Source organism: Polypterus senegalus, chromosome 11 (assembly GCF_016835505.1).
Source record: "Polypterus senegalus isolate Bchr_013 chromosome 11, ASM1683550v1, whole genome shotgun sequence".
Taxonomy (NCBI): Eukaryota; Metazoa; Chordata; class Cladistia; order Polypteriformes; family Polypteridae; genus Polypterus; species Polypterus senegalus.
The window spans coordinates 106071563-106099062 of record NC_053164.1 but is presented as its reverse complement, the minus strand read 5'-3'; the positions used below and the strand labels follow the sequence as shown (position 1 = coordinate 106099062).

Here is a 27500-nt window from a genome sequence, read left to right as displayed (position 1 = left end):
TAACAGGTCTAAATGCTAAAATAGTATTTTTACAGGAAACCCACTTACTAAGCAAGGATCAGTTCCGCTGCAAAAGACTGGACTGGCCAAATGTTCCATTCTAGTTTTACAAAGAAAACTAGAGGTGTGGGAATTCTCATACATAGAACAGTACCATTTGTAGCATCAGATGTAGTATTGGATCCTGAAGGGAGATATGTAATGGTCATGGGAGACTTATCTAACTGTAAAATGATTTTGATAAATGTTTATGCACCTAATGTTGATGATAAGGAATTTATACAAAATTTATTTGCATCCATTCCCAATCTGAACACTCATAAAGTTATAATGGCTGGGGACTTTAATTGTGTTCTAAATCCACTTTTAGATAGGACTTCCTCCACAGGGGAAGCATCTAACACTGCAAAGATAATTACAAAGTTTATAACTGATCACAACTTATCAGACCCCTGGAGGTTTTTAAACCCAAATTCAAGAACATATTCTTTCTACTCACCAGTACATCATTGCTACTCAAGGATTGATTACTTCTTTATAGACAATAACTTCTTGCCTAAGATTAAATCTTGCAAATACGATGCTATTGTTATTTCTGACCATGCACCTATGATCTTGGAGCTAAAATTACTAAGCCCCATACACTCACCCGCAGATGGCGCCTCAACCCGCTTCTATTAGCTGACGAAAATTGTACTGAATTTATATCCAAACAAATCAAATTCTTTCTAGAGACAAATACATCCCTGAGATCTCTGCAGGAATACTCTGGGAAACTCTTAAGGCCTTCTTAAGAGGACAGATTATCTCATATCTTTCCCACAGAAATAAATCCGAAGCCAAGAAAGTAGCAGAGATAAAAAGCGAAATTACTAAAATAGATGAAGAACACGCCAGACTCTACATAGGAGGAGGCAGGCTCTACATTCAGAATTAAACCTCTTGACAACTAAAGAAACTGAACAACTAATTTACAAATCCAGACATCATTATTATGAACATGGAGAGAAAGCTAATAAGCTTTTAGCTCAACAAATTCACAAGCAAGAAGTGCAACGCAATCTCGTAATCACTAACACGAACGGAGATAAAATCGAACACAAAAATATAATGCACACTTTCAGAGACTACTATAAATCCCTATATACTACTGAGTTTAAAGAAGACAATACACAATCTAATGCATTTCTGGATACATTACAGATACCACAAATAGACGCTTTTAGTGTGGAGGAACTTGATAAACCTCTGGCATTATCAGAATTACTAGATGCTATAAAGTCACTCCAAGGTGGAAAAGCAGCAGGCCCTGATGTCAACCCTGCAGAATTTTACAAGAAATTCTCCGCTCAGCTAGCTCCCTCCTATTAGCAACATTTACAGAAGCCAGAGATAACCAATCTCTTCCAGAAACCTTTCGCCAAGCACTAATCACTGTTTTCCAAAACAAAATAAGGACTTATTACAATGTGCATCATACAGACCAATTTCACTTCTGAATAACGACGTTAAAATACTCTCTAAAATCATAGCTAGAAGGATGGAGAAAGTGCTCCCTCGTAATATCACAAGACCAAACTGGATTTATTAGGGGCCAACACTTATCTTCAAATCTTCGACGTCTGTTTAATGTAATGTACTCACCAACTAAATCAAACACCCCAGAAATATTATTATCATTGGATGCAGAAAAGCATTCGACATGATTGAATGGAAATACCTTTTACTACATTGGAGAAGTTTGGGTTTGGCCCAACATTTGTGCATGGATTAAATTACTGTATACTAACCCAGAAGCTTCAGTTTGCATCAACAACATTTGCTCAGACTACTTTAAACTAGAACGTGGCACTAGACAAGGATGCCCCTTGTCACCACTGTTGTTTGCGATTGCCATTGAACCACTGGCAATACATTGTCGAAATACTGATCAGATAAAGGGGATTAGCAGAGAAGGACAGGAACAGAAAATCTCATTATACGCAGATGATATGGTATTGTATATATTGGATCCAGAAAATTCTGTGCCTGCAGTCTTAGCAGCACTCACAGAATTTCAAAAGATCTCTGGTCTCAGAATTAATCTGAATAAAAGTGTACTCTTTCCAGTGAATTCTCAAGCATATAATATTAGATTAGATACCCTACCTTTTATCATTGCAGAACAGTTTAAATACCTTGGGTAAACATCACAAGTAAACATAAAGCTCTATATCAACAAAATTTCACCGCCTGCATGGAAAAAATTAAACAAGACTTGCATAGATGGTCAACCCTTCATCTCACACTAGCTGGAAGAATTAACACTGTTAAGATGAATATTCTTCCTAAGCTCCTTTTTTATTTCAAAACATTACAATATACATTAATAAATCATTTTTAAGCAATTAGATTCAACAATAACCTCATTTATTTGGAATTCAAAACATCCACGCATCAAAAGAGCGACCCTACAAAGACAAAAGGCAGAAGGCGGCATGGCTCTACCTAACTTCCAGTTTTATTACTGGGCAGCAAATATACAGGCGATAAGAACCTGGACACAAATAGAAGAACATACACAGGCATGGACCGCAATAGAAGTAAAATCCTGCAGTACTTCCTTGTATTCCTTGCTCTGTGCAAAGAAGAGAGAGGCTTCTATCTGTGGCACCTCTGCAAGAGAGCCACATCTTTCAACCTTCACAAACATATGCAGTTTTTAATATCTGGAAAAAATTTGGAATTAACTTGATTAGAGATCTTTATATAGACAACGTCTTTGCATCCTATGAACAATTACATTCCAAATTTAACACTCCAGCTACACATTTCTTTCACTATCTTCAAATCAGGAACTTTGTTAAACAGAACCTTCCAGATTTTCCTCATCTTGCACCCTCATCCATGCTGGAAAAAATACTGCTCAATCTCAAGGACTTCGACTCCATCTCTACAATATATAAAATCATTTTACAATCCCTCTCTTTCAAAGATCCAAGAGGACACTGGGAAAAAGATCTCTCAATTAACATATCAGAAAAGGAGTGGAAAGTAGCAATGCAGAGAATTCACTCGAGCTTCATATGCGCAAAGCATACAATTATACAACTCAAAATTATATATCGAGCACATCTGTCTCGACTAAAACTCTCCAAAATGTTTCCAGGGCGTGATCCAACCTGCGAACGTTGCAACCAAGTCCCAGCCTCACTGGGTCGCATGTTTTCGTCCTGCACCAAATTAGCATTATTCTGGACCAAAATTTTAAATTACCTTTCAGACAGCCTTGGACTCACAATCCCCCCTAACCCATTAACAGCTGTGTTTGGGGTTCTTCCAGAGGGGCTTAAAGTGGAGAAAGACAAACAAATTGTGATTGCATTCACTTCGCTTTTGGCACCCAGACTGATTCTGATAAACTGGAAGAACCCAAACTCTCCTCTTTAAGTCAGTGGGAAACCGATGTGTTATATTATTTGAAATTGGAAAAAAATCAAATACTCAGAGAATCCGTACAGACTTTTTTCAAAACATGGCAGGAGCTAATCAGTAACATTTTAAAATAAGGTCATTAAGCACAGAGAATTTATTAATTTAGGTATGTTTACAAGCCTTAAATTTTACGCTGTTTGGCTTGCTCTCTCTGTCAGGGGTGGGGATCGATCTGTTCTTAACTCAATTGTTCTTTTTGTAAAAACTTGATTGCTTTGTATGGATTGCAATAAAATTAATAATAATAAAAAAAAAAAAAAAGAATGCAAGAGGTGGATGTTTTGATTCAAGTGTTTCAACTAATGTAATCTTCTAAATATTTTAAATAGACCTTACTTAGAAACATATTGGTCTAAACTACAAAAGTTTTGGGAAGACTTCCACAGTGATAGCAAGATACTGATACTGAAGAACTAAACAAAGTTTCCTTGGTTCAATTAGATTGAAGGAAAAAATTAAGACACTAGACATAAAAGAACATAAAGAATTAGGATAACACCTTACATTAAGAAAATAAAAACCCATTATTAAAATTAAGAGATAATGTAAAATAAACATATACATTAAGGAAATATTTCTAATTAACTTAAAAAAGAAATAGTCAAACTCTTCTGTATTCAGACTTACTTGTAAGTTGTTGAAAATCAGAACCATCAGGACTGGTATTTTCTATTAGGTCTCTTAGAAAATGTTTATATCTGGGAGAAACATGAAGAATGCTGTTAAATTTGCTTAAAATTAATGTCAACTATTAGACAACATAAGCTTTACAACTACAGGAAAGAATGACTTACTTTACAAACCAATGATTGGTAGGGTGTGTGGTGCAGTGGTTAAGGCTTTGGACTTCAAACCCTAAGGTTGTGGGGTTCAAACCCCACCACTGACACTGTGACCATGAGCAAGTCGCTTTCCCTGCCTGTGCTCCAATCGGAAAAAGAAACAAAACATAACCAGTTGCACCTCAAAAGTTGTAAGTCAATTCTGATATAAGTATTGTCCAAACAAATAAATGTATATGGTAAAGAACTATGATGTGTAAATGTACTGAGTTTGCTTGTTGTTATACATTAATATTTTTGAAGACCAGAAAATTTTCCTTTGCTAGTTAAATATAACTAAATATAACAAAACTTAATCACCATGATTAAAAAAAACTCTGCTTTCCAAAAATGCCAAAATAGAACCATCTGGGTCTGTTGTTTTAGGACAGTGATACATCCAAAAAAAATTTAAACCATAGATTTAAGACCTGCCTTTAAGTATTCACCAATTTTCATAAAAATAACAAATAACCTTAGTACCTCTGTTGCGTACTGTCTTTATTAATCTGAAATTGCTTCAGGTTTTTTTTTTTTGATCCGGTGTCTCCTAAAACATTGGCACCAGTAAATTTGAACTTATGATAGACTGTTTGACTCTTATTGATGTCCAGTGTGGTGGGCATCCAGGACCCCCGACCATGGAAGAAGAGAGTATTTTCGAAGTCGTTTCTCCCCCAGATCAGCAGAGATTCCAGCTGGCCACAGGTTATAAGCATGGAAGCTCAACCCTGCTGGGGCTCGTGGCCACTGCTAGGGGGCGCCTGGACGTTTACGGGGACCTATTTGGTAGGACTTCCACCACACACGGAAGTGCTGCAGGAAGAAGCTCATTGGGCACCTGAAGTCCTTCCGGACAAAGGGACTGTGTTTTAGTGGTTTTCTATCCTTGTGGGTCTGGGAACCAGGGGAAAGCGCTACCAAGTGAAAAATAAAGGTGTGTGTTGTGTGCTGAACCTGTGGCCTGCCTGTCTGTGTCGGGGTTAGGGTGCAGTACACCAGTGATGCAAGATGTCAAGTTTTCTGATGTTCACCCGATTTTTGAGTCTCTAGATCTAAAAAAAAAAAAAAACACATTTATTTTTAGCACTTCTTTTGGACCAAATTTTGTGCAGAGAAGTTACACCCATATGATAAAGTGTAAATCTAAAGTTGCCTTTAGCAAAAATGATTACAAGGACCCTAAGTTGTGCATGACACATCAACTGACACTGAGGGTTCATCCCCCAATTAGATAAAAGTCAAAAGTTCCTTTTCACAATAATTGGAAAAAAACGGAAATCAGTAACAAAGGTATTTAGAGTGTCATTTTATGCTATTTTGAGGTTGCGGATTAAGAATATGATATTTTCGATACTTCATTCTTTACACAATTTGGCAAATTTTAAACATGAGCATGTGGGGTATTGTTTTAGATAATTTCAAGGTTAGTCATTATGAATATGATGTCACTTTTGATCCTTTACTACGGGCTTCTATTAGAGGTTGAAAACTGTCAAATTTCTATTACAATCAAGAATATATAGACTTTAAAAATTTAAAGTTAAGCATAAATTTTAATATTTCAAAGATATGACGTAACTATTCTTGTTTATTATCTACTTCTCTCTCATGAAGTAAATCATTACATTTGTGATGAACACCCTCAAATTAGGGCAGCTTATGCTAATTCAGTTTTTTTCCCCCAAACTACTTGCTCATGTTCCTTGGTCCTTTTTAGCCAGTCTGTGGAATTTGTACGTTCTTTCTATGTTTAGGTGTGTTTTTTCTTTCTGGATACTCTATTCTTCTTCCCACATTCCAAAGGCATGTGTGACTAGTTTACTGGCAACTCTGAAATGCCTTGACGCAAGTATATGTGGTTATGTATATGACGGTGTTAAATACCAACAAAGAAAATAATTGTAACTTCCTGTGTTTACCATGTAATACATAAACATGTAGGTTACTTCAGAATTAAAGTTACAGACGCTAAATGCTTGTTGATAAACAGGAACTAGTAACTAGTAATACTAACTGTGAATTAATTAACAGTTACATTTTAATGAAGGCTGAATAAAATCTAGAACACTTGACCTCAATTGCATAATCATTTAACCTCACAAAATCCAAAATCCAATCCAATTTGTTGCTACCAAAATGTGATTTCGTATTTCTCTAATCCACACTCCTATACAATGACAGAAAAAATATCACTTAATCTTCCATATTTGTTTAGTACATGCAATTAAAAAAAAATAAGATATGTTCAATCTAAAAAATAATCACTGCTACAGTTATTTCAGTTTGCTAAAAAAAAAAAAAAGTATTTAACCCAATCTGAAAACGCAATGTAATGTTTTCACAGAATATGGAATTCTAAGTACACAGTAGAACACACAAGATAGACAGAATCCAGCAGTGAACAGCAAAGCACACGACAAATTGGTGCTAGCTGTACAAAGACAATGCATAGTAGTAATGAATACAAAAGCAAGAATAAACAGCTTTCTTTACTTGTATAGACATCTGCTGTAAAAGTATGTGTGTGTGCTTATGTGATTCAGCAAAGGCTCCAGCATTTCAGTACAGCTGTACTCAAATCATTTTTTTTTTCTGAAAGGCACTACATTCCATTAGTCCTTCCATATCATGTAATCAGTATGCCTTACTGAAAAAGTCATTTTTTCTGAACGTATACAAAGTCAGGTGCTGATATATGGCTCCATTAGGGACTGGACATTTGGACCTATGTCATATTGGCCATATGTCAGTCACAAAGTGTACAGATCATTGGAAATTTAGGTTCTGTGGGCCGGAAGGCATAATGCCGGTATGGAGTAGCACAAACTACTCTTAGGAGTCTTGGTACCTGCAAGCCTAATCCATGTAAAGCAGTGTTTTTCAACCACTATTGCACTACTGGTGGGTCGTGGGTTACTGTCATTGGTTCAAGAGTGGGTGAAAATGGGTCAACTGAGCCAGAGCCTCTCAACCACTGGGTTGTGGGTTATTGTTGCTGGTTCGCAGTCAATCACCTAAGCAAAAGGCAGCGCTGCGTAATATATTTCTCTGTATCTAAGTGAGCTAATTTCACCAAGGGGGACCTTTTTGCATCAACAATAAACAAAAACCGACTCACAGGACCATAAAAGTTAAGAAACACTGGTGTAAGGGAAAGAGCTACAGACTGAATGCATCTACATCAAGCGGCACTGATTAAAACAAAACTTAAACAGCCCCCTAAGAATCAGAAAACATACGAGGCCCTGTGAAATAATAATGATAATAACTAAAGATTTATTACCGTGGCTGCTTTTGGCAATTTCTTCCAAAATTACCACCATATTGTTTTCCTAAGGCTCTCAGTCGTCAGTACTAAAGGAATTCTACTGTATGCCTAAAATTATAGCACAAAGAGTTGCAAAATACAAAAATGCTTTCACAAAAAAAAATAAATTCTAAAATATAACACCATCATCATGATTTTATAATTTACCTTGTAGTGTTATAAGTTCAGGAATATTTAAAAAAATATAAATAATGTCCTAGGAAGACAAAAGCAGTTTTGCAAAAATCTATTTCAACCTCCCAATTACAAAAACATTATGAAGAATACAATTATTTACAATATAAAAAATACAAAATAAAATCTTACGAACCTGATGAGGATTTGTACCACTGTTGAACAGTACACAAATGACACATTATATACAGGTGCCAGTCATAAAATTAGAATATAATGACAAAGTTGATTTCAGTAATTCAATTCAAAAAGTGAAACTTGTATATTAAATTAATTCATTACACACAGACTGATGTATTTCAAATGTTTATTTCTTTTAATTTTGATGATTATAACTGACAACTAATGAAAGTCCCAAATTCAGTATCTCAGAAAATTAGAATATTGTGAAAAGGTTCAATATTGAAGACACCTGGTGCCACACTCTAATCAGCTAATTACCTCAAAACACCTGCAAAAGCCTTTAAATGGTCTCTCAGTCTAGTTCTGTAGGCTACACAATCATGAAGAAGACTGCTGACTTGACAGTTGTCCAAAAGACGACCATTGACACCTTGCACAAGGAGGGCAAGACACAAAAGGTCATTGCTAAAGAGGCTGGCTGTTCACAGAGCTCTGTGTCCAAGCACATTGATAGAGAGGCGAAGGGAAGGAAAAGATGTGGTAGACAAAATTGTACAAGCAATAGTGATAACTGCACCCTGGAGAGGATTGTGAAACAAAACCCATTCAAAACTGTGGGGGAAATTTACAAAGAGCGGACTGCAGCTGGAGTCAGTGCTTCAAGAACCTCCACGCACAGACGTATGCAAGACATGGGTTTCAGCTGTCGCATTCCTTGTGCCAAGCCACTCTTGAACAAGAGACAGCGTCAGAAGCATCTCACCTGGGCTAAAAACAAAAAGGACTGGACTGCTGCTGTGTGGTCCAAAGTTATGTTCTGTGATGAAAGTAAATTCTGCATTTCCTTTGGAAATCAAGGTCCCAGAGTCTGGAGGAAGAGAGGAGAGGCACAGAATCCACATTGCTTGAGGTCCAGTGTAAAGTTTCCAGTCAGTGATGGTTTGGGGTGCCATGTCATCTGCTGGTGTTTGTCCATTGTGTTTTCTGAGGTCCAAGGTCAACGCAGCCATCTACCAGGGAGTTTTAGAGCACTTCATGCTTCCTGCTGCTGACGAACTTTATGGAGATGCAGATTTCATTTTCCAACAGGACCTGGCACCTGCACACAGTGCCAAAGCTACCAGTACCTGGTTTAAGGAGAATGGTATCCCTGTTCTTGATTGGCCAGCAAACTCGCCTGACCTTAATCCCATAGAAAATCTATGGGGTATTGTGAAGAGTAAGATGCAATACACCAGACCCAACAATTCAGAAGAGCTGAAGGCCACTAACAGAGCAACATGGGCTCTCATAACACCTGAGCAGTGCCACAGACTGATCTACTCCATGCCACGCCGCATTGCTGCAGTAATCCAGGCCAAAGGAGCCCCAACTAAATATTGAGTGCTGTACATGCTTATACTTTTCATGTTCATACCTTTTAGTTTCATTTCTAAAAATCCTTTTTTTGCATTAGTCTTAATTGATATTCTAATTTTCCGAGATACTGAATTTGTGACTTTCATTAGTTGTCAGTTATAATCATCAAAATTAAAAGAAATAAACATTTGAAATACATCAGTCTGTGTGTAATGAATGAATCTAATATACAAGTTTCACTTTTTGAATGTAATTACTGAAATAAATCAACTTTGTCACGATATTCTAATCTATTCTAATTTTATGACCAGCACCTGTATTAGTAAAATTATTATGAGCTTTTTCAGCAGTAAAATCACTGCTTCCTGCTTCTAGCTTACAATACAATAAAATGTAAATATTAGGTTTATTTGGAATAATCTTTTGAAACGTAGATTGAGTATAGTGGACTGGGAGGAGTCTGCACTCTGCAGCTCACAAATGCTGGGACAGGGCAGACTTCATTGACGTCTTCAGACGACAGTTTTGAACAGCAAATTGAAATTGCAATGTGTCAGTGTGTTGCATCCGCATTATCTGTGCCAAGAAACTGAATGCATCAGTAAAAGCTGAAATGGCGGTGTTTCAGAGCAACGGCAAGCACGGGCGTTGTTTAGAACAAGAGTATCAGTATCTGATCAGGTAGATCGCATTGCATTCAAAAGAATTTTTTTAAATAAAAAAAAAAAACGTTAGTCTATCATATATTCCCTCCCTATGGCATTTGCCACTTAATTGACATACAGGGCAGCCAGTCTGAGATCGCTTTCCTTCTAATACACTGGTCATGCCACATGCACCCATACAATCAGATTGTGATTCAGACTACGAATGCCATGAATGTAATTACACCGATCTACATGCTGTCAAATAAACGAACCACACGCCATGGCTTCGCCTCTGACGCTGACGTGCAGTGAGCGTGTATGCCTGATGAGCCCAGAATTAGGGCGAAACACGTGTCACGTACTCTGCATTATTTGACAGTAAAACTTTGCAACATTCTATGACCTGCTTCTCACAACTGAAGTGGGCACCGTGGTGGATGTTTGCCGACACAAGCGTTACCTGGTAGGTAACCACCCATACAATCAGATTGTGATTCAGACTACGAATGCCATGAATGCAATTACCCCGATCTACACGCTGTCAAATAAACGAACCACACGCCGTGACGCAACATAAAGGGCGAAACACGTGTCACGTACACTTTGCATTATTTGACAGTAAAACTATGCTATATATACATATATATATATACATATATACACATATATATATATATACACATATATATATATACACACATATATATATATACACATATATATATATATATATATATATATATATATATATATATATATATGTATATATATATATATATATATATGTATATATATATATATATATGTGTATATATATATATATATATATATATATATATATATATATATATATATATATATATATATATATATATATATATATATATATATATATATATATATATATATATATATATATATATATATATATATATATATATATATACATACATACACTGCTCACAAAAATTAAAGGAACACTTTAAAGAATCACATTAGATATATCAGATCTCAATATGAAGTTGGATATCTATACAAATAACGACAGGGCAATGTCTTAGGAACAAAAGGATGCCAAGTCTTTTAATGGAAATAAAAGTTTTCTGCCTACAGAGGGCTCAATTGTGTAGACACCCTAAAATCAGAGTGAAATGAAGATGTGGCAGGCTAGTCCATTTTTTCAAAAACTTAATTTCTGTTACTCAAAATGCTTTTCAGTATCTTGTGTGGCCCCCACGAGCTTGTATGCATGCTTGACAACGTCGGGGCATGCTCCTAATGAGACGACGGATGGTGTCTTGTGGCATTTCCTCCCAGATCTGTATGAGGGCATCCCTGAGCTGTTGTACAGTCTAAGGGAGCAACCTGGCGCCTAATGGACCGAAACATAATGTCCCACAGATGTTCTATTGGGTTTAAGTCAGGGGATCGTGAAGGCCATTCAATTGTTTGAATTGTACTGCCTGCATACTCTTGCCACGAGGCCAGGCATTGTCGTGCATTAGGAGGAAACCAGGACCTACTGCACCAGCGTAGGGTCTGACAATGGGTTCAAGGATTTCATCTCGATACCTTATGGCAATCAGAGCATCATTTCCTACGCAATAGATGTCTGGGCATCCCTCCATGGATATGCCATCCCAGACCATCACTGACCCACCACCAAACCTGTCATGTTGAACGACGTTGCAGGCAGCATATCGTTCTCCTTGTCTTCTCCAGACTCTTTCATGTCTATCACAGCTGCTCAGGGTGAACCTGCTCTCGTATGTAAAAAGTACAGGGCGCCAGTGGCGGACTTGCCAATTCTGGTGTTCCTGAGCAAATGCCAGTCGAGCTCCACGGTGCTGGGCAGTGAGCACAGGGCCCACTACAGGACGTCGGGCCCTCAGGCCACCTTCATGAAGTCTGTTCCTGATTGTTTGGGTAGAGACATTCACACCAGTGGCCCTCTGGAGGTCATTCTGTAGGGCACGAGCAGTGCTCAGCCTGTTCCGCCTTGCACAAAGGAGCAGGTATCGGTCCTGCTGATGGGTTGAGGACCTTCTACGGCCCTGTCCAGCTCTCCGAGAATAACAGCCAGTCTCCTGAAATCTCCTCCATGTTCTGGAGATTGTGCTGGGAGACACATTAAACCTTCTTGCTGCAGCACGTGTCGGATGTGCCATCCTGGTGAAGTTGGACACCCTGTGCAACTTCTGTAGGGTTAAGGAATCGCCTCATACTGCCAGTAGAAATGATTACTCAAGCCAAAACTAGCACGAGTGGAAAACCAGCCAAAAATGATCAAGAGGGAGAAACTTGAAATGACCTCCACATGTAAAACCAGTCCTGTTTTGAGGTTTTCTAATTGTTGCCACTTTAGTGCACCTGTCGTTAAGTCCATGAACACCAATACAGCTGAAAGTGATTAACAATGACCTCAGCTGCTTAACCAACCAGAAAATTATCAGACAGGTTTAATTGATTTCATGCCAGGCCCAATAAAAAAAGTGTTCCTTTAATTTTTGTGAGCAGTATATATATATATATATATATATATATATATATATATATATATATATATATATATATATATATATATATATATATATATATATATATATATATATATATATATATATATATATATATATATATATATATATAAACAAAATACCAGCGCTTACATGAGAAGTGTGTTAAAGAAGCAATGAAAAGAAAAGGAAACATTTTGAAAATAACGTAACCTGATTGTCAATGTAATTGTTTTGTCACTGTTGTGAGTGATGAGTGTTGTTGTCATATATATATATACACACACGCATAAACATATATATATATATATATATATATATATATATATATATATATATATATATCTATATATATATATACATACATATATATCTACATATATACACACACACATACATATACACAAATACATATACATATATATATACACAAATACATATACATATATATATATATATATACATACACACATATATAAACATATATATATATACATATACATACATATCTACATATATACACGCACAGCTATTTCAGTATCAGTGCAATACGCTGTTTGTTAAAACGGTTGACTCCCGCTCTTACGTGCAATAACAAATCAAATCATTCAGTTGTCTTTGCTCATATGTCATTTTAGAGCTGGACGCCTGGCATCTTTTTTTGGCCACAAGTTCGTTTATGTTTGGTGTGAGGTTCTGTGTTGTGGAGATTCTCAGGATGGATTGCAGGTGCTCATCAGTGAGGCTCCTGTGTGCTGTTTTGTTAGTCTTTATCACTGAGAAGAGCTTCTCACACAGATATGTGCTACCAAACATGCACAAGGTTCGAGCCGCATGTAGACGGACTTTTTTTGTTCTTCAAAGTCACCAAAGCGCCGTGCAAACTCAGTGCGCAATAACTCTAGCTTCGCAATAACTTGCAGCATCATAAGGTAGACTTGATTAACGTAAGTGTTCGGCAAGGCAGCTGAAGCGCTGCATTATGGGATCTGTAGTTTATTGTGTTACCAGCGCGCTTCATATACCCGGGCTTTAATAACAATAATACAGTATATAAAATGATCTCGCGGCGGATATAATTACACGCGGGCGGATGTGGCCCGCGGCACTTGAGTTTGACACATATGGACTAAATAGAACTTGAAAAGATATATTTTTTCAAATGTGATCCCGCAATTCAGATAGAGTTGACACGCACTACAGCCTGCATGCCTCAATGAGTCATCCTCCCTCGCTCTTACTTTTTACCGCTCATCTAATGAATACACTGAGTATGGCTTTACCAAAACAATCATTGATGGCTAATAAAGTATCCATTATTCGAGTATATATATACCAGCGTGTCGCAAGCGAGAAGTAGTGTTAAAAAGGTAGAAAAGAAAAGGGAACATTATAAAAATAACGTAACATGACTGTCAATATACAGTATTTGTTTTGTGAGTGTTACTGAGTGTTGCTGTCATCAAGGATTTGATTATCATTATTTCTTTCAATCAGGTTCATATTTGTAGGATGTGTTGTGTTCAAGTTACATTCCGTGTTTGTCAATCGCTGTAAAGATGACAGGTTTCATTCATCGATTCGCTTTCTTACTGCATCAATAAACAGCTCGTCTTCTTTATCTGAGACCTGACACACTGCATGCACAGATTTTTTTTACACTGTCTTCCTTTAGCGGGACATTGACTTTTTCCACCGTGTGCTTTGTTTCCACAGTAGCTGCATTTATGAATATGCTTATCAGACGCTTCATATTTTTGCTGCCTTCTCAATTGTGTAATTCGGTTTTGTTCAGCGCTCTTTGGAACTGTTGCTTTTATCTGTGCACTCGCCAGTTCACGTGAGCCACTCGGTGTACTTGCATCGAAGGTTCCCAGCTGTGCTGGTGCCATCTCGTGCTATGTCCATAGCTTTATTTAATGTTACCTTAGTCCTTTCTCTCGCAGTTTCGCTGAGTTTGTGTCAAACACCACCCTGACCATCTCATCTTCCTCTCCATAAGCACAGTCCTTCACCCGTGGCAGTTTGCTATTGGATTGCCGCTGACGGACGGCCTTATATGGGCAGGCACTAAATTACAAACGCCAGCGCCAGCCTGTCTATGAACTTAATTTAAAGTGTAGGTTTACATCGTGCTTTGTTTCCGAAGTAGCAGAACTCATGAATATGGTTGTATATGTCACTCGCTCGCTTCTTATTGTTTGGCTGCCTTCTCAATTATATAATGCATGTTTTCTTCAGCGCTTTTTTCAGGTCTTCCTGGTTTTCTATGTACTGCGTGATTACGTGGGAGGCGTGATGATGTCACACTAAACTCCGCCCCACGGCGTTGAAGCTCATCTCCATTACAGTAAATGGAGAAAAACTGCTTCCAGTTATGACCATTACGCGTAGAATTTCGATATAAAACCTGCCCAACTTTTGTAAGGAAGCTGTAAGGAATGAACCTGCCAAATTTCAGCCTTCCACCCACACGGGAAGTTGGAGAATTAGTGATGAGTCAGTGAGTGAGTGAGTCAGTGAGTGAGGGCTTTGCCTTTTATTAGTAGAGATAGAGATAGAGAGAGATAGAGAGATAGATATATATAGCATTTTTAATGTAGGGAGATCATTTAGACCTGGTCATTTTAAAAGTAGCTTGCAAGCCAAAAAAGTGTGGGCACCCCTGAACTAGATACATGTACTTATATGATGGCATGAATTGCTTGTAGATAAGGTTAGTCTTTTATTGGTGTCAATATATTGCAGTAGTTTTATTAAAAATAAGTGTCGGTCGTTCTAAAACCGTTCACATGTGAGATGCCCGTGCACTGTGTCATCCCCGGGAGCCCGGGATTCCCGGGAATGACATGCGCGACTCCCGAATTCCCGGGAATGGATAAACCCGTCCAGGAATGGATTCCCTACCTGGCACGCTGTGAGTGGGGAACTGCCCTCATTCTTTATGCATTTTGTGAAATACATTACTGTATTTTTTTAAATCTAAAGCTGATGTTCAATTACACACCTTCTAGTCAGAAGGGTTGTCAAAGTTCACAACTGCAGCTGCTGATCTTTGGAAATACTGTGAGTTATGACGTCATGAACTGCTTTTAAGTCTTTTGTTATACATTTTCACTTTCAGTACCTTTTATTGGTTTGAGCTGGGTACTCTTGTGTACTTTCTAAAGCACCTTGACAATTTGTTCTGTGAAAGTGGGTGAAAATTATTTCATTACTATTTGGAATAAGCGTGAGACTAGATAGTCTTGCTCATGGTAATCTCACTGAAGAGTCTAAAGAACCATTACAGAAAAGAATAACACCCAAATAAATTTCATAAAAAGTCAGAAGGCTTGATGAAATAAAATAAGTAAGAACTGTAAACCCAACACAGAAATTCAGGAAATGAAGATTTTAAAAAGCATGTAAAAACATATTAAAAAATTCATGTTTGAATTGTTTTATTGACTTTTTTTCTGTCTTCTTTTTCTAAAGTATTATCCTCCTAGGAACTGGAAACTGCATAAACGAAAAGTATAATTGATGAACATTCTAAGTATAGATGCAGATTATTGGGTAAACTAATCATCTTTGATGCTGTACAATTTGATCCAAAGGCTGCTTACAGTGTAAAAATGCATAAAAATTCACATATATTATTTCATACAAATACATAACACATGGTGTCAAATCCTACTAAACAGGTTAAAAAACTACTGTATTTAAGGAGTCATGGTGTAATTAGTGGATGGTGAAACACAATAAAACATTTGAGCAATATGCTATATATACTGTAATTTTTTGGGGGGCAATAAATAACTTACTGCTGAATTCGTTGGAGAGGAAGCGTAAGTAAATCTTCTAGTACCAAGCCTCTGAATTCCGGCCTTGTTTCTTGCAACTTCTTAAATCGAGCAAATGACTTGTTTTTCTTCATTTGAATCTTAAAAAAACCATCAAAAGTTTCTGATTTATACATATTAAACAAAGCATGCATTATACTTTTAAATCATGCAAAAATGAAAAAAATTAATATCTTTTGATATAATACATTTCCAAATACTTTATATTCTTAAACACTGGAAAAAAGCCGATTTCATTGCATATATAATTTCTATAAAACTCACTTAGCTACATTATCACAGGGAGGAAAAAAAAAAGTGTGACTGAAGGTTGAAAAGGACAAACCACAGCTGTAATTAGACGGCCCCATGTTCCAACAATTACATTTATGTAGACCTACTGCCAAAATCAATGTTGCTTGCACTGCTAGTACTTAATCAATTAAATCAGTCAATTTACCATGGTTACATCCTTCTTCTTAATTAAGACAGTGATATCTCTGGAGTACAGGGTCTCAAAGAGATAAATAAGTACAGAGGTTGGGAAATGTCACAAAGGTGACATCCCGATTTTAATGTCAGAAGGTTTTCAGCATAAGATTTTTTTTTTATTTATAAATTAAATAATTTAAAAGGCAAGGCTTCCTCTCAAAGATTTGGTTTAGCATTTATTAGGAAAAGTTACATGACATAAAAAGAACTAATGAACAATGACTGTTTCGGCATATATATCCCTTTTGGTAGCAGTCTAAATTATGGAGGTTGAATCACTTAAGCCACTTTTAATTACATACAATATGAGCCTTAATCGGACAGTTAGCCTTTCCTTTATGAAATCTATTTGCAAATAGTGTCACTTGGTTGTCAGAATGAAAATGGCAGGGTGATTGAGCATCCTAATTTAAAAGGTTTATTGTGCAAATGAAGGATATTATTTTTCATCCTAGTGGTAGAATTGGGCTGTTACCTGCAGAACTTTGAAAGCATTCTCCATGTTATCAGCATATATTTTATAGAAATGCAGATGACTGCTTAAGTTTTCAAATCCTAGTCCAAACTCGCCATGTTCCAGGTTGCCCAGAAATCTCCTATAGATTAAAGAAACATATGATAGAATAAAATTCAGTGGAATGTGTATATTTCTTTCCAATTAAAAAGGTATTAAAATAATCACCTGGCACTATATTTAAAATAAGGATTAGGCTAAATACACTAACTCTGACTCCAATTACAATTCACTGTACCTGACAATATTAAAGAATAAATGCGTTTTTTTAATTAGCAGAACCAGCACCTTAAATTACAAAAGTCAGGGTTAAGAATTTCATTTGACCTTAAGGAGCAGATGGATGTGTTAATGTGTGGCTCTTAGAAGACACTCACCTTTTTCCTTATTTTCTTTTTACACAACCTCCTAAACTTACAAGCCACATCTTCTCTCACTTAACTGACACTGTATGTACTGCCGCTTACAGCAATGAAAAGAGAGACTTGAGGCAATTGCACTAGTTCTATGAAGAAATTACCATCCACAGAGGTGGAGGATACTAAGGATTCCAACAAGGCAATTATAAGCAAGAATTAAAAAAATAAAACAAAAAAAAAAACAAACAATTACAGGACAAATTAGAACTGTAAGAAGGTCCTGCCAAAAAACGTGTTGACATAATCTGTCAGGATATTTCTAAAGGAAAAGATAAACAAAAAAAGATTTTTAGCTTGTTGAGATACACGAGTCAACAGAAAAAAATCATTCAAACAATGGACAAGTAAATAGCAAATCTCTCCTCTAAATTAACTGAAATTGAAGGCAGAAATATAAAGAACATTGTTCATTTTGTGAGATAAAGGAGAACACAGACAGATGAGATCCTTCCTTCAGTTTCACAAACTATGGCAACTTTTCTGAACTATGTGACTTCTCCTCGACAATCAAAAGATGCCAAAGGGTGCATAGTTCAGACAATAGCTCTGTGCATTCTAGGCCCTTTACAAAGAATTTTCTTAATTATTTAAATATTCAAGTCACCGAATGCTACTTCTGGAAAACAGACAAAAATCCAATTTATCAAATGAATATCAACAAACTTATCTATTCCAGAATTTTACTAAAAACAGGGAAGTGGATTTTCTGCTGCTCCTTTTATTACTCAGCATATCTGAGACTCTTTCATGGCTCTGGTAGCATGTCCTTCAATGTGTCATTCACCCATATGAAGTCTGACAACTTGACATCTACAGGTGTTTTCCCACTGTGAGGGTGGATTTACATGTTGGTTTCCTGCAGACACTACAAAAAAAAATCTTGACACATTAATATTTTTGTGCCACTATATTTGGCTACAGTTCTTCACACCCTATGTCCAATGTAATGGACATCACAATTCTTGGTTTTATCCAATTAAAAAAAATCAGTATTTGATTCGACAAAAACTGCCTTGCAACAGCCAATCAGAGTGGACTATTGAGGATTATTAGAGTAGATTATTGAGGTGGGAAAATAAAACTCCAATGGGGAAACCCTAGGCATCACATATGATGGCCATCGCAGACAGACAAAACACAAAGAGGACTAAGAAACCGTTTGGCCTTTTAAATATCAATTTATTTTTATGTTGGCATCAATTTATTGAGCTGGATGTAATTTTTAACATGATAAACTGAGCTAAAAAAAAGAGTTAATTTATAGCTGTTGCCAATATAGGGAGCACAGGATTTTTTTCTTAATTTAATGACCATCACTATGGATATCACGTCTTGAATGATGTAAATAGGAAGATAGTGGAGTTAGTACTGATTTAAAGTAGGTAGGGTTAGAAGTGAGGGAATTTCAGAATTTCCCGATAGGATTAATAAAGTTTATTTAATGTAATTATGCACTACCTATCAAATGAACTGCAGTTATGTGCCGACTTATGGCTCAATCTGGGACAGGCAATTTGACATATAGCCAAATGGCCATTGCGCTGGTTACAAAATGTAAATGTTATTGCAACCGAGGTTCTGATGGTCTGATGTGGGTCACCAGTATGCATACTTTAAATGCCTGTACATAGTAATGCAAACCTATTTTCCAGTTTCTGGTGCCAAACTCTGGGACTGCGTAAGGGAGGGTGGTATGGGACAAAGGCATAAGAATTGACCAGGTGGAGTAGTGACAATTAAAGAAAATCTTGAAAGGGCCCTCCAAGAATCAGAAAACATTATTTCACAGGGTCTCATTAAGAAAGATTTACTGCTATTTACAAGGTGTTAATCTTCTTGACAAAAGAAAAACAACTGAAAACGGAGCGACTTAAAAAAAAAATATGCTGCCTGAAATGTCCAATCCATGACATGAAGGTTGGAACTCTGTGGTTACATTTTTTTATTTATTTATTTTTTTAAGTTATTGCTAGTTTGTGACCATTTGTTTGTTGCGGCATCACTACAGGAAGGCGGAGAGCTGAGAATTTGGTATCTCTGCAGCTCCATCACTGCTTCTCTGACATTCTTTGGCTGACATTGCTGCAGCAAGTATGTAACAAGAAAAAGGCATACAGCCTTTGTGGCCTATAAAGGTTGGTTTTGGCAATTTCTATATTTCTATAGGTCTATATATGTCTATATGTCAAACAAAGAAAAGACAGTGGAGACGCATCTTTGATGATGAGAATGTTGAGGCTGCTACTGAGGATGAGTTAGAAGATACAAAGACATCATACAGAATGATGAACTAAGGTGAAAAAGTTCTTACTAGTAAGCAAGACATAAATGCTATAAACCATTTACAACTGGCAGCACCACACATAAGAATGAAGTGATACAAACCCTGAACCCATATGAATACTTCTCAAATTAACGGAGATGAGATATTCAACATATTGGCAGTGAATACCAACATTAATAGCCGACTAAGTGGTACATTCAAGAATATCTACTGAGAAAAAATCAGAACCCTAACAAACCATCACTTAGCAATGGACGTTATGAAGTTTCTATGTTCAGGGATTTCGATACATCTCTTGGCTTTCTCAGAAATACTCTTAGCTGCGACAAGTTCTTCCACCCACACTCACATCCACACCTGGTTAATAATTTGGATAAACCAGTGGGTAATAAAGACTGCTTCTTCAAAGTACATCCACCACAATGCTCTGGAAATACACATGTCTACTGGGACAAATGCCACATCCACCTGTGCTTTGTGCAGTTTCAAAACAGCTCATTACAAACAGATAAAGTTGATCCATAAGAGGGACAACTCTACTTGCTAAAAGTGGTAGAAGTTAGGGTTTATAGGCCTTTATAGGAAAAACAACAATCAAATATTACCTTAAAAAATCAATGCAATGTCTACACAGTTCTAAAACATACATTTTTTGTTGCACTATAAGTGTAACTGCCAATCTTAGAACCTTAATGCTAATGTTAAATTCACATAAGTTTAATTTCAATAGAATATCAGTTTCTCATAGTTACTTAGATTATGGTATAGTATTTTACCCCCTGTAAGTTAACATGAAATAGAACTTTCTTAGCTATCTCTTTATAACAGAATGGTAATTAAGCCAGTGTAAGGGATGGCTGACAGCCAAACCCAGCCAGGACACCCAAGCGACAGAAGGATGGAGGAGGCAGCTTCTTTAGTGCAATGCCACCCCCAGAACACTAGAAGATAACTCCACTGGGTTGCAGCGGTGCCCTGGATTCCTACAGGGCATCATTGGACTTAGAGTTCTTTACCTTAGCCCTGTTGGGTACCGTGGGTGCAACCCTGGGTGCTGCAAAGACTGAGGAGTCGTACGGCATTGGGTTTCCGCTTTATCCAGAAGTGCTTACAGACCACGTGGGCGGAAGAGCAGAAGCAATTCCGGGTTGACCAATATAAGAGGACCTGCCGGCTTCACATGGACGAGCCCAGAGTTGGGTGGAAGCTGGATGAAGCTTGCTGGGAGGAACAGAGGAGGCAACAACAAATAGAGAAAGAAGAATAATTGTGCACTGTTGTGCTTGTACATACTTGTGGCTGTGGTGGGAAACACTTTGGAAAGAGTTTCCTATATTACAGCATGTTTTCCTTTTTAAACTTGACCTGAGCCTGGCAGTGTTGGGTTTGGGGGAGCTGGAGCACCCTCTAGTGTCCACACCAGTTACGAAACAGTCTTGTTGCAACATGGACTGTGAGATTAGTTTATAAACAGGACATTGGCATACAATTTTCTGACTGTGCTTATCATCATTACACATGTAATATGACTATATGACCAAACAGAGAAAAATGAAACAAGATAAATAAGTCTTAAACAGAACTCTCCTTTTCTTTGTAATATTAATTTTTTCTCTATTTTTGTGAGAGCTTTTTACTTTGAATTTTACTAAAACTTTTAAAAAGAAGATATATGGATTATGGATTTATTTGAAAACGTGTCACACTATTGCCTGAACTGTTCTATGAAGTAAACTAAAAGCAAGAGAACTTTGGTAATTTTGGACAAATGTGGCTACAAGGAATACATGGGGAAAAAATCATTTGGTTTTTCTTGTATTGTATGTTCACTGGTCTAATAGTGGCAATATTAAACATTTTAATACAAATTCATTAAACTAGCTCTGTTATTTTTTTATTTTAATGCAACAAAATCTTTTAAAAAATCATTCAGTTCATATGACCAGTTGTGTATAATTTTGAGAATAAACAAATCAATAATCAATCAACAAACAAAAGAGCAATAAAGAAATAAAGAAATTTTGCTATCTCTCAGTCCATTGTATTGATTAAAACAAAAAACAAAAAAAAACAAAAAAAAAACACATACACAGCTTTTTTTTAGTATCGTTTTTGGATGATTGAACAGTCGTGGTATATGTGATAATACATTGAAACTTTAAAAAATGTGACCAAGACACTTAACCCTTAAATGAAACACCCCAGACAAGGATTTTTTTTCTTTATGTTTATTATCAACTTTCTTCTTTATTTTTTCTGTAAACAGCTTACTTTGAATTTTAGTAAAACTTTTAAAAAAAAGACACTTGGAAGTGTGTGTTTTTTTCCTTTTTTTATAAATAAATAATACTGATTGCTGAAATCTTTCTGGTAGCTACGTTTGGAACTAGATGGGAACCTATCTATAATTCAGCAAACGTGCTTATGATTTAAATTTATGCTACTTGCTTTACCTTATACAGTAAATCCCACTGTTAAAAATACACATTTGTTGTTTTTCTACAGGTTAAAAGTTTTTTTTGCAGTCAAATGTTTAACACATTTTACCTGAGGGACAATTTTATTCTTGGCTGTACATTCTGGAGCAACACTATTTAGCACTAGGGCTCTGTCACTTCGTTTTTTTTAAAACTCCCGTTTCAAAGCGTGCTGCTATAGTGTGTTATTCTCTTTTGCTGCATTATGTGTGGTTTTAATTTTAAATTGCACATCACATTTAGTATATAAAGGTTATAACTTTTTAGTGTTCAAGTGCATAAACAGTGGTGGTACTCCTTTGCGTGCTAATATACTTGGTGTATTATCATTGAAATTTAACTCTGGGATGATAACTAAAATGAAAGTGAATTGGATTAAGCTAGAAGTGGCAGCCATGTTATGGGGTCTGTGTTAATGCAGCAGCATGGTGCATTTTCCTTTGAGCTTTAATAATGGCCCGGTTTTGTTGCAGTTTCCTGATACTGTTTAAAGAAGCCAGCTACAGTTGTGCTTGAAAGTTTGTGAACCCTTTAGAATTTTCTGTATTTCTGCATAAATATGACCTCAAATTCAAGGAAATTCAAGACCATTGTTACCCTCCCCAGGAGTGGTCGGCCAACAAAGATCACTCCAAGAGCAAGGCGTGTAATAGTCGGCGAGGTCACAAAGGACCCCAGGGTAACTTCTAACCAACTGAAGGCCTCTCTCACATTGGCTAATGTTCATGTTCATGAGCCCACCATCAGGAGAACACTGAACAACAATGGTGTGCATGGCAGGGTTGCAAGGAGAAAGCCACTGTTCTCCAAAAAAAACATTGCTGCTCGTCTTCAGTTTGCTAAAAATCATGTGGACAAACCAGAAGGCTATTGGAAAAATTTTTTGTGGACGGATGAGACCAAAATAGAACTTTTTGGTTTAAATGAAAAGTGTTATGTTTGGAGCATTCCAGCATAAGAACCTTATAACATCTGTGAAACATGGTGGTAGTATCATGGTTTGGGCCCGTTTTGCTGCATCTGGGCCAGGACGGCTTGTCTTCATTGATGGAATAAATAATTCTGAATTATATCAGCGAATTCTAAAGGAAAATGTCAGGACATCTGTCCATGAACTGAATCTCAATAGAAGGAGGGTCAGCAGCAAGACATACCACCCTAAGCACACAAGTTGTTCTACCAAAGAATGGTTAAAGAAGAATAAAGTTAATGTTTTGGAATGGCCAAGTCAAAGTCCAGACCTTAATCCAATCGAAATGTTGTGGAAGGACCTGAAGCAAGCAGTTAATGTGAGGAAACCCACCAACATCCCAGAGCTGAAGCTGTTCTGTATGGAGGAATGAGGTAAAATTCCTCCAAGCCGGTGTGCAGGAATGATCAAAAGTTACTGGAAACGTTTAGTTGCAGTTATTGCTGCAAAAGGGGGGTCACACCAGATACTGAAAGTAAAGGTTCACATACTTTTGCCACTCACAAATATGTAATATTCGAATTGATATAGATTATATTAATAAATAAAAGACCAAGTATAATATTCTTGTCTCATTTGTTTAACTAGTTTCTCTTTATCTACTTTTAGGACTTGAGTGAAAATCTGATGTTTTAGGTCATATTTATGCAGAAATATAGAACTTCTTAGGGTTCACAAACTTTCAAGCACAACTGTGAAACACAAATTTGCCTATAAAAGATAATAGCTGTGTGTGACTGTGAACTGGAGTTTTTGGGATGGGCCATAATGCGCATTAAAGATAAGACCAAGGCTACAGACTACGACTGTAGTTAATTATTTCAATGTTACAATGACTGAAAATTATATTATTTGTTTTGTAAAGATCTAAAAGCATAAAAACAATCTACTTAAATATATTTTATTGAGTTACATTATATACCATATTAAGTATCGAAAATAATATTGTGATAACCCTAGGTGCAAGAATTATTTCATTTCTTTAATGGAACATAAATACTGTACATACTATCAAATCTCTACCTTTCTTCTCTCAGATGCTCTTTGCTAGAGTTTCAACAATAACTTAGTTCAAAATATTTATGCCAAAAATTGTTTTACCAGTTAAATGTGTTTATTAATCAGGACACAATAGAAGACTCTGTATATACCCGGCTAGCTATCAAAAGCGCTATTTTCATGATGTCTTCCCATTTCATTTTCAAACAATTTAGCACAGTTAAAAAAAACATTTAACAACTTTCAGTCACATATGACTTCTTTGGAAACTGCATGCCCTCATGTGTTATGCCTCAAATGTGAAATTTTAATTTCCAGAACTAGGCATGACTTAAACCTCTGCTTGCTACACAACATTGAATGTGAGATTCATCACACTAGCACCCTAAACTATATTTCTGGGGCAAAATCCAGCAGACTATTGGCTCCTTGGTTAAGGAAATTGGAATCATTTGCAACCATTTATGTAACATTTTTACATTGCACTTGAAGCTATGCAGAGGAGAGCAACCAAGTGCATTCCAGGACTTAAGCTCAAGCTCTATTCCAGCAGATTCAACAAATTAAATCTGTTTAGGCTCAGACAGAGGAGACTGCGTGGGGATGTAATCCAGGTATTTTAAATCTCAAATGCAAAGATAAAGTAGATCCATCAATATTCTTTCAGCATAAGTGTGAATCACGTACTCAAGGATATTAGTGGAAATTATGGGGAAGTGCATTTATGACAGAAACCAGGAAGTACTTCCTTACAAAAAGAGTTGCGGGACTCTGGAACAAACTACCGAGACATGTACACTAGTTGATGCAGAAACCTTGATAACCTTTATTAGGATGAGACTGGGACAGCTAAACTATTAGCTAAACAAATGGATTGATGGACCGATGTCTCCTCTCATTTGTCAAATTTCTTATGTTCTTTGTTCTTAAGTTACAAGTCTTATCAGGTACTTCTTTCAAAAATGTTATGTTTAAGAAATTGTAATTAGTATTAGTTACAAAGGCTCCACAACCAACAGCTAAACAGCAGAATAACAATCAATGCCAATATTGCATTATTTCAGTTGTAATCTGCTGTCCGCAAAAGCTATTCAGCCACCACAAGCTAATTTTTGCTACGTTTTTAAAACATGACTATGTAAATTACTAAAAAAGTGTGGATTCAAAGCAGCCTACTAATGAATATAATTGCATTCTATTATTACTGTTATTCTTAAACAGGACTCATTACAAAAATATTTAATAAACAAAAATGTGATAATAGACTCTGATGAACTATAGAAAAATTAAAATCTACACCTTTCAATTCAGTTAAATCCCCAAATGCACCTGAATGTTATGCCATGCATACATTTTCTGTGTTTTTTTTCCAGCTTAATGCTTCGATAATTGATCATCTTCGAATTTGAACATTTTTTTTATACTTATTCAAACTTGCCCATATTATGTAATTTCCAAACTTTTTCACACTTGATCACAACAAAGCAGCACTACAAGGTAGTAAAAGCTCAAAAACAAAAAAAAAAAACAAAATTAAAAAGGTAGAATTATGGTAACTTAAACGTCCCTACACCTTTTAGTGCGGATAAAATAGGGATAACTAGCAAAGTTTAACATGTTACACTACTGCAAAAGATGTCAATTTTAAGACTACTTATGGCTGGCAGAAAAGTTTTGCACCATTACATATACCAGTGCCAAAGATGAAGATGTTAATTTGTATACATAAAAGTGACACTTCCTTCACATAAAAATGACTTTCCTCGTTATAGGTCCAATATTCAGCTTTGCATGATATAAGTAAACTTAGTTTATGCAAACTACAATCTAAAATGGATATCACTTAAACCTGCATAATTATAATTGATAAAAGCCAATTAAACATCTTTCATCTTATGTTTTCATATTATCTACCTAAAGCCTAACTATTTACTATTCTATATGTACCTCCTAAACATTTCCTAAAAAAAATTAAGCCATGGTTAATTTTTACACTAAGTAAAAAACAAACAAAAAACAAAGCACACAACCTTAACAAAACAAACAACAAATGGCTACAGAGGATAGTGAAAATAATAAATAACAAAATGTGCTTACTCCATTATATTGAACAAATTTTAATACTAAAAAGTATTTTAATTAAAGGAAGTACATATTGCTTTTGACAATTGTCTCCTCTGAACCATTTTAAATCATGTAATAGTTTCAGTATTATTACCGCAGTATTGACATTTTAAAGGTAGTATATATACTTACTGATTGGCTGAATGAATCGATTTTATTGAACTGAATATCGCATCATGGATATTGGGCTTTAGTGTTCCCTTTGCTTTCAAAATGTCAATAAAATACTGCCAAAACAAAACAATTAAGAGAATATTTACATAGGCAAAAACAAAATGAACTGATAAAGAATACACAAGCTCCAAAAACAAAAAAGCAACATTAAAACATTAAATTATAACTATTCTTTACTACAGTACCTTAAAAAAAGCCTTTTAATAGTGAACAGAACATAGTCTAGTGTTTCCTATGGCCACAGACATGTCTGTGATGGGTCGCCAAATAATTGTGTGGTAAAATTAAGTTAGTCCAAGCACAAATTCTGTACTGAGTGATAAACTGCTCGCTATTCAGTATATACAGTGGTGTGAAAAACTATTTGCCCCCTTCCTGATTTCTTATTCTTTTGCATGTTTGTCACACAAAATGTTTCTGATCATCAAACACATTTAACCATTAGTCAAATATAACACAAGTAAACACAAAATGCAGTTTTTAAATGATGGTTTTATTATTTAGGAAAAAAATCCAAACCTACATGGCCCTGTGTGAAATAGTAATTGCCCCCTGAACCTAATAACTGGTTGGGCCACCCTTAGCAGCAATAACTGCAATCAAGCGTTTGCGATAACTTGCAAGGAGTCTTTTACAGCGCTCTGGAGGAATTTTGGCCCACTCATCTTTGCAGAATTGTTGTAATTCAGCTTTATTTGATGGGTTTTCTAACATGAACCGCCTTTTTAAGGTCATGCCATAGCATCTCAATTGGATTCAGGTCAGGACTTTGACTAGG

General features: G+C 36.2%; 1 protein-coding gene across 3 annotated transcripts in view; it reads right to left on the bottom strand.

Moving 5' to 3' along the window:
- The window catches only part of arhgef39 (Rho guanine nucleotide exchange factor (GEF) 39), a 144612-nt gene that overhangs the window by 89260 nt on the left and 27852 nt on the right, over positions 1-27500 (bottom strand). For 2 of the 3 annotated variants that reach the window (XR_005635612.1, XM_039769435.1), the window contains exons 3-6: positions 26681-26775; positions 17237-17357; positions 16252-16370; positions 4102-4172 (exon numbers count right to left, since the gene is read on the bottom strand). Coding sequence is in view for 2 of the 3 variants with exons in the window: in XM_039769435.1 (XP_039625369.1) it covers positions 4102-4172; positions 16252-16370; positions 17237-17357; positions 26681-26775 (406 nt within the window). In the remaining variant the exon portion in view is untranslated. The remainder of the gene's footprint in view (positions 1-4101; positions 4173-16251; positions 16371-17236; positions 17358-26680; positions 26776-27500) is intronic. The other variant, XM_039769436.1, reaches the window with a different exon arrangement.